We start from the raw sequence: 14,958 nt of genomic DNA, 5'->3' as shown, positions 1-14,958 counted from the left end.
ATTGAGCTGAGTTTTGCATTTGCATTTAAAGCAGTGTTACATTATGAAGAATACAGCCTATCCACCCTAAAATTACAGCACTACGTTGTTGCAAGTTCTAAATGAAGCTACATGTGGAATTGGGTATTTATGTATTAAACTCAACAAATATTCTTGACCCTGTGGTTAGTATCAGAACCTGGGCATGAACACTATTGTACACTGTAAAGTATTTTACAGTGCATTCCTCCATTCAAACTTCTTGCCTCCTCCAAATATATGACAGAACAAGCATCTGGTATCTAAAAAAAAAATTAGGGGTCCCAAACTGGCAAAATCTTAAGACAAGAAATGGTTACATTTCCTGCTCCCTGCCCAGACTGAGAAAGAGATGCAGTATTTCATAGTCCAAAAAGATTGCCATGGAGTATATTGCCTGCACTTTTTATATGGTCTATTTGGCCTTTACGGGGTATGGACTATTAAGTATTTTTCCATCTATAAGGTCTATTATTCTAACTTCATATAGCAACAGCAGATCAATAACCATTAACAGGAGTGAAGCACACACACAACACGCAAGCTACTGTAATAGCCAACGCAAGAGGTTGTCCAGATCCAGAAGTCAGTAATCTGATATTGCATTACCTCTCGTCTTTAAGATAGAAAATATCCATCATCATAGACTAGGAATTAATTTCTAGAGGAACCAAAAAAAAGGAAAACTTTGAAAATAATCTTCTATGCATATGCTGGAGATACCCTATTGGTTGTCCTCTCTTCTTGTGCTGATGAGCTGTATCCTGTGAGAAAGGCTAAGACAGACCGTCTGAAATGTTGTGACATGTTTATCTTCACCTTGTCACAGCTCTGCTGAGTGATGGAACAGGTTCTGAATGGCTTATTCTCTCTGCAGAAACTAGTGTCAACACTGCTCTAGATTTCAGAGTTGGCAAAACTTGCCCAAAGGTGATATGGAAGAGCAATAAGTCTCAAATGACATTTCAATTCTCACGTCATGCTTTCAGCAGGCGTGCCACCAATAAGGTTACGTTAAAAAATAAAAACCAATTTAGCAGACCGTTCAGAAAATTATTTTGCTCCGATCAGTGCAATGCGCTTGTAAGGTAAAAGAGGAACCCATTGTAGCCATTCACTGGAGTAATGAGAACTGTTTACCTACAAGTTCCAAAGAAATGCCATCTGCCCATTTTAGTTGCAATGTTTGTGGTGTTCAGAGGATACCTAAGCTCAGCAGATGAATTCATCTCTCCATTGTGCTTGTCTTTTTTGGGTGAGGAAGATCTTGAAGACAAGCTTTGAAGATAACCACTATAATAAAGGATTAATTCTCCTAGTCTCCTGAGTCTTGACCTGTTTGCTCTAGTTCTACACAAAACATGAGAGTAAAGAGTGTCTCCCATACCGACCACAGGTTTGAATGATGATACCAATGGTGCAGATTACAGCTTTTCAACTTTCCCTGGAGACAGTGGTTACTCATTGACCAGAAATATTTAAGTTACTTTCATTAAAAATTAGTTTGTGTGTTGCTTGTGTGACTCAATTTACATGACTTAAGAATGTGCAATATAGTGTGCATGTTTACAACATAGACCAGCATGAACTCTGCTAAATTACAGATCAGTCATTCATTCTTTCACCTGTGCTTAATACAGTCACAAGAGTCATCAGTTCCTCCCTATAAGAAGATGATTTGTACACATTACCTAATAGCATTAACTTTTGGATGAGTTTCTATAAAGCTGCTACTTTTAATGTTCACATAGCTAACATTTTGGTGAAAATTAACTACGTGAACATTAAAATGCCTCAATACAGCCAATATAAAAGGGTTTGTTTCATGCTTCTTTACAGATATGAAAGGTTGTGTTGCTCCAGTCTCTTGGCACAGAGAAAATTCTAATGGATAATGCCTGTTAGCTGGTTGTGGTCAAACCCAGAGAGGAAGGATGGTGCAGTGGTGTCATAAACAGATAAGTAAGAGTTAATAGAACAGAAGTACTTCATATCTCTTTTGCCTGTAAAGGGTTAACAAGATCAGTGAGCCTGGCTGTCACCTGACCAGAGGACCAATCAGGGGACAGGATACTTTCAAATCTTGAGGGAAGGAAGTTTTGTGTGTGCTGTTAGAATTTGATGGTTGTTCACTCTGGGGGCTCAGAGGGACCAGACGTGCAACCAGGTTTCTCTCCAGTCTCTCCGATACAGGCTCTTATAAATTCAGAATAGTAAGTGCTAGGTAGACAAGGCGAGTTAGGCTTATGTTTGTTTTCTTTAACTGCAAATGTGTATTTGGCTGGGAGGAGTTCAAATTGTATTTTGCTGAAAGGATTTTAATTTGTACTTGTATACTTAAGCTGGGAGGATGTTCCCAGTGTCTATAGCTGAAAGACCCTGTAACATATTCCATCTTAAATTTACAAAAATATTTTGTACTGTTTTTCTTTCTTTAATTAAAAGCTTTTCTTGTTTAAGAACCTGATTGGTTTTTTTTTATTCTGGTGAGATCCCAGAGGACTGGGTCTGGATCCACCAGGGAATTGGTGGGGAGAAAGGAGGGAAGGGGGAGAGAAAGGTTAATTTCTCTCTGTGTTAGGATTACTTTCTCTCTCAGGGAGAGTCTGGGAGGGGGAGAGAGAAGGAGGCGGGAAGGTGGATTTTCCTCTCTGTTTTAAGATTCAAGGAGTTTGAACCACAGTGATCTTCCAGGGTAACCCAGGGAGGGGAAGTCTGGGAGAGGCAATGGTGAGGGAAAGGGTTTACTTTCCTTGTGTTAAGATCCAGAGGGACTGGGTCTTGGGGGTCCCCGGACAAGCTTTTGGGGGGGGATCAGAGTGTACCAGGCACTGGAATTCCTGGTTGGTGGCAGCGTTACAAGTACTAAGCTGGTAATTGAGCTTAGAGGAATTCATGCTGGTACCCCATCTTTTGGACACTAAGGTTCAGAGAGGGGAATTATACCATGGCAAATCGTCTGGGCACTAGCCTGGGACCTGGAAGACCTTCAACCCTCTGCTCCACCACAGATGTCCTGCGGGGCTTTGGATGTCTCTCTGTGCCTCATTTTCCCAGCTATACAATGGGGATACCACCTCCCTCACAGGGATATTGTGAGAATAAATATATTAAAAAAGTGAGATGCTTAGATACTATTATAAGAGGGGCCATGTAAGTACATAAGATACATAGGTAAGCCCCGACACGCAATAGCATAAGGAGCTCTCTTCCACCATCTACTGGGGAAAGTTTGGCTGCAGAGAGAGCTTCATGTGCAAAAGTGACACTTTGGAAGCCACCATAACTGAACACAAACTCAGCATTGGTTGGACCAGACCCAGTGACTTAGGTGCCTTTTTGCTTTCATTGGGAGTTATGCATATCCTTCTAGGTGCCCATCTGCATTTTAGGAATCTAAATATCTTTGAAATCTGTCCCTTAAAAATTGTGGTTTAAAATTCTAAAACCACCAAATATTGTATGTGATTAAAAGAAAAAACCTGAAATTTTAGAAGTGTCACTTAGGGAAACACAAACATACCAGATCCCCATGAACCAAAAGTGTATACAGTATCATGGGAAACAATGCACCATTGTAGTCTGGGAAGGTGACAGCACTTGTGAACTAAATGGACAGCTCTCTTTCATTAGGTATACATTTCAAAGGGGCATGTGATTCTCTTGGGTGGATGAAGGAATAATCAAAAGGGAGGATTAAAAATTCTTCCATCTGTTATTCTTGTAGAGTCAAATGAACTTAAAATTCTTCATGATATTAAACTAAAATGACATAAGTAGTAAAGGCCTAGATATTTTTTTTAAACTTCACTGCTTTATCATGTAGTTCAGTTCAAGCCATCAGTACTATTACTTGTTGATTAGAATCTTATCTTGGACAAAGACCACTCAATATTGTCTTAAAGCTAAGTACAGTTCTCTGGTGGAACGGGAGTCGTGCATGCAGAACTGAATACCCTTAGTGTTTTGTGCTATATGTTCTTGTATCCTAATATGGCAATCTAGGTGTTACAAATTAGACAGACAGGTAAGGCAGCACTTTATGGCACATTTTCTATATTGGAGCCGATGGACTTCAGCCAAATCAACATGTATTACTCTTTGATTTTTCTAAGGCTGTTAAACAATGTACCTTTTAAAAAGCATGTACCGATGGGAAAGTGTTATGAAGTACTAAATGCCAAATTCAGACCTCATTATAGCCTAATAATGAAAACGCATGGGCTGTTGCAGGTGTACACAAAGATATAATCTGGCGATAATAGGGTTGCACGTCTCTCAGAATATCAGGGGTGGAAGGGACTTCAGGAGGTCATCTAGTCCACCTCCCTGCTCAAAGCAGGACCAATCCCCAACTATCTTATTGAGAGCACAATTTAGCTTAAAAAGTTCTTACAGCTGGTGATGAACCATGAGAGTGAAATAACCTAGCTGGACTGCCAGAGTCCCAGAGAGGTTGCAGAGCAAGCAGTTTGGGGAGGGGAGGAAATCTTTTAACTTGCAAACCCAGCACATTTGTTAAGGAAATTGGTGAGACAGTGACAACTATGAAGCCCCACTATGTTGAATCTCTTAAATGAGTTTCCTCTCTCCTGAAGTCATTGATTGCCCTCAGCACTGGCCTTTCCCTTTTTGTCTCCACAGTGCTACCCCCACCGCATGACACCATGGGTAGGGGAAGCAGGTCAGGCTCTCTATATTCCCCAGTCCCTTTACAGTTGCTGGGCCAGACAAAGAATGGGGAATCAGGCATCTGCTTCCTGCCTGCTCAACAGCCAGAGGAGAAAAACCACCTCTAGTGGTGGCCAGGAGAGACTCCTCCTTACAAACATATGTCCAGCAGGAAGAGAGTGTTCCAGGGAGCTGGAAAAGAGTTGCAAGGAGTCCATCTCCAGGTACAGGTTAGGCAGCTCTTCAAGCTTCCACCACTATCACTGAATGCAGTGAAGACAAAGGACATAACCTCCTATAAAGTTCCACCTGGAACGCTGAGGAGTCTTACACTAGGGTTTATTTCCTTTGCAAATATCCAAACTTCTCAACTACCACGTTTGTGAGCTGCTTTTATTTTTAATCCTTCTTGTGCACTCTAGGCAGCTCAGAAATTCTGGCTGAGCAGCTTGCAGTTCCTGCCCGTCTCTGAGAAGCTGCTCTTCTACCTTCCTGAACCTGTTTCTGTGTTCTGAGCAGCCGCAGAGCAGGGAATCCCTGCACAGACCCGCCCGGAGTAGAAGCCTTTCCCTTTCAACCGCCTTACAATTAGGTTGACCAGATAGCAAGTGTGAAAAATTGGGACAGAGGATAATAGGAGCCCATATTAAAAAGAAGTCCCAAATATCGGGACTGTCCCTATAAAATCAGGACATCTGGTCACCCTAATTACAGTGCACTGAGGTAGGGGAGGAATCTGCCTGGGAAGTGGCCAGGGTGCTGTGCCACCCTTTCCCAGGGACTAAGAGGCCCTTTCTCTGACAGAATAAGGGTCTGTGGGTTTGCATCACAGGCAGGACTTGCTGAGATTTATAGTAATGCATTTTCCCTGGCTCACCCACAGAGGACACTTAGCATGGATAAGGAATGCTGAAGAGAAACACTCTGAGCAGGGTCCTAATAAGCTTGAAAGCTTTCCTGAAAGCTCCCTTAGAGGGAAGGGGAAAGGATGTAGGCAACTTGCCAGAGGTTGATCTACCCAACTGAAAGAAATTAACTTAATCTCTGGTCACAGTACAAGTACTTGCAGCAGCTAACTCCAGAGGCAGAAAATCTGGACAGTAAGGGCAGAGGCAACAAAGCATCAGCTACCCCTGGAACTGCTGGAGGGAGCGAGGTACCCAACAGTAAGGCCTTGTTAAGATCCCTGTGGCTTAAAGAAATCATAATCCTAAAACCTCAGAGTTGCCACACTGCCTCTGGAAATTTCCACCACATGCATCTGATGAAGTGGGTATTCACCCACGAAAGCTTATGCTCCAATACATCTGTTAGTCTATAAGGTGCCACAGGACTCTGTCACTTTTTACACATTAAGAGAATCATTTTCAGAGAAGAACCATGCTTTAAAATGCAGCTTCCATGTTCATGCACACAGTAGGTAGCACAAGGTATCAAAACACCTCCCAGCATTACACAAGTTAAATCAACACCTCACCTTGCAAATCACAGGCACCATCTGCAAAGGGGGGCTAAGCAGAAGATTAAGGCTGTCCTCATTTTTGTAGTCCATGATCCTTCCACACATAGCTGGAATTCCCAAGCCTATGGAAAAGACAGAGCTAACTGTGTGATTACAAAATTATATTTTACTTATTTATTTTCCCTCTGAAGATAAGAACAATTGATGTCACTGTTGTGGGGCCTCAGCAATCTGCCGCCAAGATTTGCTGTTTGAAGCTTTCAACTATCCAGTTTAATCCAAATTAGTAGGAGCTTCAGAACAGGATTTTGGCAAAGTCACAACTGGAAAGATTTCTGTCATTAATTCTGCCAAGTATATAAGAAAATACAAAAAAGGGGGTGGGGAGAATAAAGATTCTTGGCACAAGTGTTTTCTTTTTAAATAAAAAAAACAAATGAAAATCCAGATTTAATTAAGAAATGTTTCATATTTTTGCCTACCCCATAATTATTATGAAATGGCACAAAATCTATTAGATGGTTATATAATTAAATTCAGAAAGGGAGAAATTTTCTAAATTTTAAATGGAGGAAAAATAGTTCAAGGTTTTTTTTCCCTCCAGTTCCTTTCCCCCAATAGTGATGTAGGTCTCGGTCATTTCTGGAAGGTCATTTCTTGCAGCAAACAGAAGCAGTTTATCAAGTTCAAACTGTGGCTTGTCGGGATTGCTTCCCAGAACTTCACTATTTGGAAACAAAACAACCATACAGAACTCCTAGAGCAGATAAAAACCCAACCACCTCATATCATTCAGGCAGACTCAACTGACCTACAAGTAGGCTTGGCAGATTTCCATTTCCATTTTTTAAATAATTTCAGTGGATAATAGCTATGTTTAACATAAGATCGTAAGAATGGCCATACTGGGTCAGACCAATGGTCCATCTAGCCAGTATCCTCTCTTCCAACTGTGGCCATGCTTCAGAGTAAACGAACGGAACAGGTAATCATCTAGTGATCCATCCCATCACCCATTCCCAGCTTCTGGCATACAAAGGCCAGGGACACCATCCCTGTGCATCCTGACTAATAGAGGTTAAGCATTTTTCTGCACTTATTAATTGAAATGTTTACAGTTGCACAAAATTATGGGTTTGAAGCTTTTTTCTAATTAATACTATTTTTAGTTATGGGAGATTGTGGGGAGGAAGTCAGACAATGGGAGAGGGGTTAGACAATTATTTAATGACAGTAGACATTGATCAAAAAATTAAAGCTTTATAGCCATTACAACGCAAATTGTCAACATTACATGTCAAAATATACAAACTAAATAGCCTTAAATCAGTTTAAGCATATTTCTTACTGTACCTATCTGTAAATTTCAATTAGCACCAATGGAAATATTTTTTCATCAGTGTATGTCTATGGCAAAAATTGATGTTTATCAACATTTACTGATAAAAAAATCTGATCCTTCCAAGACTATCTACAAGCCATTGTCATTATCAACTGCTTTAAAGTGACATGGCTGACCAGGTCCATTGTGTTAATAAACAAAAATGATTTATTTTCAAATAATTAATAGCAAGTTACTTTAATGCACCATAAATTTCACCAGCAGCTCTCCTTAGTGTGAGTCACCTTGAATCCTCATTGGCCAGTCATACTCCTGTCCCTCCATCTGAGACCTGTGAAGAGGGAAGACTTGAAAGGCAACACAATGCTCCCAGGCTCTTGAAATTACAGTGTTGAATTTCAGAGCTACTGGTTCAATTTCCCCTAGGAACAGGGATTGTTTAACACAAATGTCTTCTCCCTCTTTAAAAACACATGCACAAATTCCTTCATTTTGCAAACTATATTCTAGAATAAGCTAGGAGAGCAAGAGCCAAATTCAGGGAAGTATCTCCCCAAGCCTGTGAACATAGTAAGAAATAAATATAACAAGACCCAGTGGCCCAAGGAGAAGGGTTGTTTTTTTGTTTGTTTTGGGGGGAGGGAGAATGGATTTCTACCCTCTATTCCCAAACATGCAATGACAGCTTCCAATGGCAATAGGGACTACAGCAGGCTGAAGTTCTTCCAAATTCTGAGTTTGAGAATTAATTTTTTTTAATTTGATCCCTGTCTCCCCCAAATTTCATTTTTTTTTGGTCTGGCAAGGGGGATAGGGTGAGAGGTTGACCAGCTGTAGAACTTATCTAATATTATTGCCAGTTTTGAACAGCCATTAAATACTTTCAAAAACATCCTGGAATCTTTTTATCAGCTGTACTAGGGATAGATGTGGGTATCCTAAATTGTAGGGACCATGATGTTAGCTCTGACTGGGTGTATCCCCAGTCTGTGGTTTATTACCATATAGAGCGTATTGTACTTACCTAGCACCTCTCACCTCAGGATCTCAAGGCTTCTTTACAGATATTAAACCCTTACACACCCCTATGAAGTAGGCACTGAACCCAAATTACATATGAGTAAACTGGGGCCAGAGAAGTGACCTTGCTCAAGATCACACTGGTTCCTGTCAGACATAGGAACAGCACTCAGTAAAGGAGACTGCATAAATAAGGACATCTAAATGCCCTTCCAAATTACTTGGAATTACCCAAGTAATTCTGTACATGTACATAAAAGTTATTTTGATCTTTGCTAAGAATATGTAGTCACTCAAACCCACTACTCAAAGTATTCTGATAGCTGAATGAATGCATCTTGTGCTGAATTTATCCACCATATTTATTTCACAAATGCATCCACTAGATGAGGGTAGGGCAGCAAGTGCAGAAGCCTTTTGGTCCTTTTGATACAAATATCTACAGGCTTAATCCTGCTCCCAATTATGTCAATAGCAAAAACTCCATTGTCCTCAGAGGGAGCAGCATCTGACCCCATGTTTGCAATGAATCTCAGACAGAATGATGAGGAATTTGCTAAGGACAGTTACCATGGCACTGGGCAGCTGTCCTATTCTATTCAGAGAAAAAAACTTATTCTGGGACAGAATAGAATGGAAGATTATGATTGGTATTCCTATTCATTTGTCCTCAATTGCGCATTAATGGACATGTGCTTGCATTGCCATGGATACATTCCCACAGAAGTGAGGCATCAGTCCCACCAAAATACACATTTCTTAATGAAAACCAGAGATATGTTAAGTAACTCTAAGGTTGGGACACACACTAACGAAAATCAGCGTCACGCTGTTAGGAGTGGCTCATGGCCATGAGTGCATACTCAGGGCAGACTGTCAAAAACAGGGCAAACACCCCAAACTGGTGGTATGTTCTTAATTAGATTTCACCAAGCCAGTAATGAATGTGAACTCCTGGATCATTATGAGAGTCTTACCGTCTATCTTGCCCGCCAAACTGGATTTAGTGATAAATGGTCACTTACACCAAAAAAATCACACCAAATTCAGGTTGCTTCCAGTCCCAAGAGACCAAACATGCACTCCAAATCAACTAGTATCCTTGATCTTACATCAAAGACAATGCCTGTAGCCAATACTGCAATAAACCATCTAAAGGTTTATTAACAAGAAAAAAGGAATAAGTTTTTTACAGGTTTAAGCCAGCAAACATACACACAAATGAGTTACCATCTAAACCCTGAGAGTGATCTGTCAATTCAAAGTGTCTTTCAGGGTGGATCCAGGAGGCAGCCTCTCAGGATCTCCGGCTTAAGTTTACCATCTCTGGTACTTCAGAGTTCAAACAGCCAAAAAGATGGAAAAATTTCCTGTGGCTTTGCTTTATTTCCTTCATTCATTTTCCAATCCCACAGGACGAGCTTCCCTGCACATAGCATTTCCCAGGTGCAACAGAGCCATTAAGCAATCCTTTGTTTTGTGAAGTTCCTTGATGGCTCATCTGATTTTGATAGTCCTTCTAGATGGGGAGAGATGATTCCCATGCCTGAGTTCACAAGTTCAGAGCAGTTTCAAAGTTATAAAGCAAGAAACTTACATATTTTCTTATAGCATGCAATAGAGACATTACAAGTGAGATTAATGCATGCAGCAACTTACAAGCATTTCATAAAGTCTAAAGACTAAATACGTTCTTATAAGACTAATACTTATTTTGAGTAAAACTAACATACAGGTGAACAGGCTATAAATGTCAGTTCTTAGTTAATGCCTGCAGCCTGGGCAAGAACTGGCATCTGACCTGCCAGCATCACAGCCAGATCCATCTGAAGAATGGCAGATGGGCAACTCAGAGATGAACACCTACAACAGAGGAGGAGAGGAGAGGTGGTGCTCACATTACAAATACCCAAAGCTGAAGTTACCTCAAGCCACAAGTGCACTGTATCTGGGAAATGCTCAGCCCTGCCGTGGTTGGTTACGGTCAGAGCTGAGAACCACAAAAAATCCCCCCAAAGTTGTTAGCTTCAAACCAAAATGCATTTTTTTTCCAGTTTCATTTCATGTGGGGCAAGCTTTGGATGTTTTCACTCTTTTCTCTTTTTGGCTTCCAAGGGCTCCAAGTCTCATTCTCAGATTTGCTCTCATGACATGTTTACTGTCTCCACCCTCCCAAGCTCCCCAGTACTCATGTTCTTCTCCCTAAAATGCCCATCTTATGTCTTTTCCAAACCAGCCAACTCCCATGGACTTATCTCCAGCACGACAGAGGCAGGAAAAAAAAGAGCTACTACAGGTGATGTTCCTTGGCACCAGGTCAGTTCTGTTCCTGCTAGACTTGGCTCCTACTCCTCCCCAGCTGTCAGACACTCTGAGCTTCCCAGAAAGGAGGTGACAACATAGCTGTGAAGGGAACTAACCCAGCTGCAGTGTGGCCCTGCAGCCTTCTACCTGCCCAACAGAGGAGCCCTGCAGAGAGGAGACTGCTGCAGATGCCTGATGACTGAGTGCAGCAGCTGCTCACTTACTGGCAGGGGGAGGAAAGTTTGATGAGCACAACTGCATAAAAGCAATAGCCTCAGACTGAACACTTCCCCCTCCTGTCCCTCCACTGCCCTGGCAGGATCATTGTTGTTCTTGATAAGTGGTGGGGAGAGGGCATTATATAGGGTTTAGTATGTTCACTTGTGACACTCTCTCTCTCACACACACACACACATCCCTACCTCTAGCTCATAATCCACACATCACAAAAAAGTCCTGGACATAGAGGAAATAACCACCGAGGGCGTGGGGGAGTGGGGGAGAGAGACTAAGAACAGTAAGATTTCTTTCCATAATAGCTAGCACTCACTAGTTCTCTGTATGGGTCCATTCTGTGAGGACACTGGCACTTAGAGCAATGTTTCTGAACTTTTTCAGATTGGTGACCCCTTATTCAAAGGCAAAAGTTTTCACAATCCTCTTACATTTACTATAGGAGAGTTAAGAAACATGTGTCAATGATAAGGCAGGAAACTAATTGGAATCTGAGGAAGAGAGATGGGATAGAGTCAGCTTGAGTAGAGATGTCAAAAACCTCTGCTATTAATGGCTGATTCCTTCGAGGAAGGACAATCCATCCATCTATAATGGAGAGGAGACCCCAGTCCACAAACTTGAAAGGATCCCTCATTACAGAAAGCATGGCAGCTGCACCACAGCATTCACACTATCAAAACAGCAGCATCCACACATTGGGTACATAATTGGAGAGTCTACTATAGGGATGTCAGATCAGGAAAAAAATTGACCGAAGAGCTTAGATAATTGAAGCTGCTCCTAAGTGACATCAGGTAGTTGAGAGATGCTTCTTTAGCTGACTTTTTAAATTTGGTACTATTCTGAAACAGTGGATGTAACACCAGTGCCAAAATTCCACTTGTACTCTCAGTTGGAATGTGGTACTCTTCAACTACTCAAGAATGTGATGTGTGAACTGCTTGTCTAGTTCCAGGGCAACTGCACCTGTACTTCCCCTCAGTGGTCTAGCAGCACTCACTCTCAGGCCTCCAGCTCCCCAGCCATTGCCTTTCTTGGGTAGAGCCCCCATCTCACACCTTCTACCAGCATATTCCCAGGCTGCACAGTTCCCTTCACTGTGTATTCCCAGCAAGACAGGCTGCCCAAGGTGTAATTGCTACAGTTATAAGTTACCACCCAGTTTTCTCTGCAAGACTACTTTATTTTTAAGATAAAAGAACTACAGAGAAAAACGTTAAAAATAATAGAAGAACCTATGTACATGCTCATAAACTTACCAGACACCATCCCAACCCTAACATGGGGCTACTCTCTGGCAGAAGCAGTCCTTCAACACCCCACCCACAGGGTTTCCTTTGTGGTAACAAGTTCATCATAGCTTCTGCTCAGAATGAGCACCCAATCTTAGAGGGTCTCAGGACACGAGTGCTGGAACCAGCTTAAAACCAGGTTATTTATCCAAAAATCATCATCTTCTGTTAGTCCCTGGAGAATTCAATTTGAATTAGTATATGAAAACCTCTCCAGGCAGGTGGCTTTAACGGGCTGGTAACAGAGGAAGTACATTAGCAACCCCCTTCTATTAGAGAAGGCACATACTATGCAACAATAACACATACCAAATTGCATTTTAAATACAGTATCTCAAAGGTATTAACCCTAATTCAATAAGGTCTGATTTAACTCTTTATTGAGTTACCTTAATTCCATAAAATTTGCTCAGGATATTAGCAGTCTGTCACACACTAAATAGATGCTACATGTTATTCCCGAGGTAGCAGCATTCTGGGACAAGTGGAGGAGACACTAAATCAAAGCGCTCTCACATTTATGGGGCCTGATTCTCCACTGCCTCTCATCTTGTACAGCTATTTAGATCATGTCTGCCAGAAAAGCGGGGGCTGGTTGTGAATAAATCACCCCCTGTACAACACATGTTACACCAACTAAAGTGCCGGCATAGACAGTGCTAGGTCGGTCGGAGAGCTTCTGCCAGCATAACTACCGCAGATCACAGAGCGCGGGGCAGGAGTAGTTAAGCCGACAGGAGAGCTCAGTTGGAACTACATTAGACAGCTCATAGCAATGCAACTGCACTGTTGCAGCTGCACTGATGTAAAGTCTCTAATGTAGCAATGCCCTCCGAGTCAAACACAAGGGAAGGTGAATTAAGTCAATGAACCGAAGAGACGCAGACTTGTGTCTGCCTAGGTATCACTGGCTTTTTGAAGGTCACCACTATATGCAGACTATTATATGACCACAATAACCTGCAGTAAATTAAGAAATGGGGCTCTATCTAGCTGGAACAAATAGATATACCTCAGCAGGGCATTGATGAGTGTATTTGACCACCAAAAGCAAGTAAAGCCGTTAATATTCTTAATTAATGGGTCTGGTAGTTTTCAAGCAAGATATTTTAACGATGGACACAATGTAGGTTCAGCAAAGTTTTCCTGTTAAAAATACAACTTCAGTTTCAAAGAGCTGATCAGGCTTAATACCATTAAGAAACCATTACCAAATCTTTTGTTGTTGTTACTGCTTTAACTATCAGTTAGTTTCTGAACCAAAAATTGCAGACAGTTGGCTTGACCAGCAGTCAAAGTTTAGGAATGCAACAGCAAACCCAAGGTACAGATGAGCTTCAGATGCGGACAGGCTTTATGGGGTTTAATAGCCTCTCCAAGCCTTGTCAAGTCCTCAGCTCCTAGGGGTTTTTTTGTTTTTAAACATAGATGGCCCAGTACATGGCAGTAAGAATTCACATGAGAATCTGTTGCATGCAACACAATTTTAAAAAGTCACAACAAGCTCTGTTGGTTTTTATTGTGTATCAGTTACAAAAAACAAAACAAATGAAAGCAATATTGCTAATAAGCAAACCCTGATCTCTATTACGTGTTTCTAAAGCATCCAGATGTTCACAGTTTAAGAAGCCAAACAATACTACTATTTTCTGTAAAAGAATAATAATAATAATGGTTTTAGTCAATCATCATTAGTACTTGAAAGTACAAATATAAATTAAATAAGGCTCAAAACTTGTACAATAAATCTGCTATAAACAAAGCTAATTAAAAAGAACTGTTCTTAACCTATGTTGTGGTTTTCATTGTGACTTTTTTAAAATCGAAAACAGTATTTGCTTTCTGAAGCATCCAGATGTCTTTACAAAAGAAATACAATCTTCATACTTTCCTCATTTTTAATCTGTTTTATTTATTTTTTTTTTTTTACTTCTGGTTGTCTTTTTCTTCCTTGGCAATCCTCTTTGTCACACCACTGAAATACTTCTCACGAAAGGAATTGTGACCCTTGTATAGCAAAGACTGATAATCCAACAAGTGAGAATACTGGTCTTCGTCCTGTATAGCATTAAAATATAAAGATTAGTCCCAAAAGCTCATTCAAAAAATGGCAAATGAAAGTAAATAGTCAAACTAAAAGTCATTCTAAGGTTTGCTTTTTTGTTTCTTGTTCGTTTTTTAAATAGTCCAAAGATAACTCAAGTTTCAACCAGAATTTACAGGAATGTTGATATTCTTCTCCAAATTTCAATATTAAATAGAATTCAGAAATAATTTGCAATGAATAATTGATGTGAGTTTGCAGATATTCTTGGAACAGAAAAGCTAATAGATCATTTCAAGTGTATTCATTATTCAAATCTTCTTGCCCTTTTCCATTCTATTCATCAGTCTTGAACAATTTGCTATAAGTATTTGATACCCGATATTTGAAGAGTGAGCCATGCTGTTTAACTGCAATTTTTCAGATTGAAACAGCAGCACGCAGCTGTCTCCTGACCAGAGACGTGGACAGGCACTTCCACCATGATGATTACTCAGACAGCAATTTAAGGTTTGGTACCTCGAAATGTTGCTACCAGTAACACTTAATCACACAAATATTTGTGGAA

The 14,958-nt window shown here is 40.8% G+C and overlaps 1 protein-coding gene across 4 annotated transcripts in view; it reads right to left on the bottom strand.

Annotated features, from left to right (window-relative positions):
• Positions 1–9,652: 9,652 nt before the first annotated feature.
• The window catches only part of TRMT11 (tRNA methyltransferase 11 homolog), a 64,812-nt gene continuing 59,506 nt past the window's right edge, over positions 9,653–14,958 (bottom strand). For 2 of the 4 annotated variants that reach the window (XM_030556238.1, XM_030556239.1), the window contains exons 13-15: positions 14,277–14,404; positions 10,247–10,376; positions 9,653–10,029 (exon numbers count right to left, since the gene is read on the bottom strand). In XM_030556238.1, coding sequence (XP_030412098.1) covers positions 10,274–10,376; positions 14,277–14,404 — 231 coding nt within the window. In that variant the 3' untranslated portion in view covers positions 9,653–10,029; positions 10,247–10,273. Of the gene's footprint in view, positions 10,030–10,246; positions 10,377–13,767; positions 14,405–14,958 lie in introns of those variants that run through there. The other 2 variants (XM_030556240.1, XM_030556241.1) reach the window with 2 other exon arrangements.

This window comes from Gopherus evgoodei, chromosome 3 (genome assembly GCF_007399415.2).
Source record: "Gopherus evgoodei ecotype Sinaloan lineage chromosome 3, rGopEvg1_v1.p, whole genome shotgun sequence".
Taxonomy (NCBI): Eukaryota; Metazoa; Chordata; order Testudines; family Testudinidae; genus Gopherus; species Gopherus evgoodei.
Note: the sequence above shows the minus strand (reverse complement) of the source record. Positions and strands in the feature narration are given on the sequence as shown.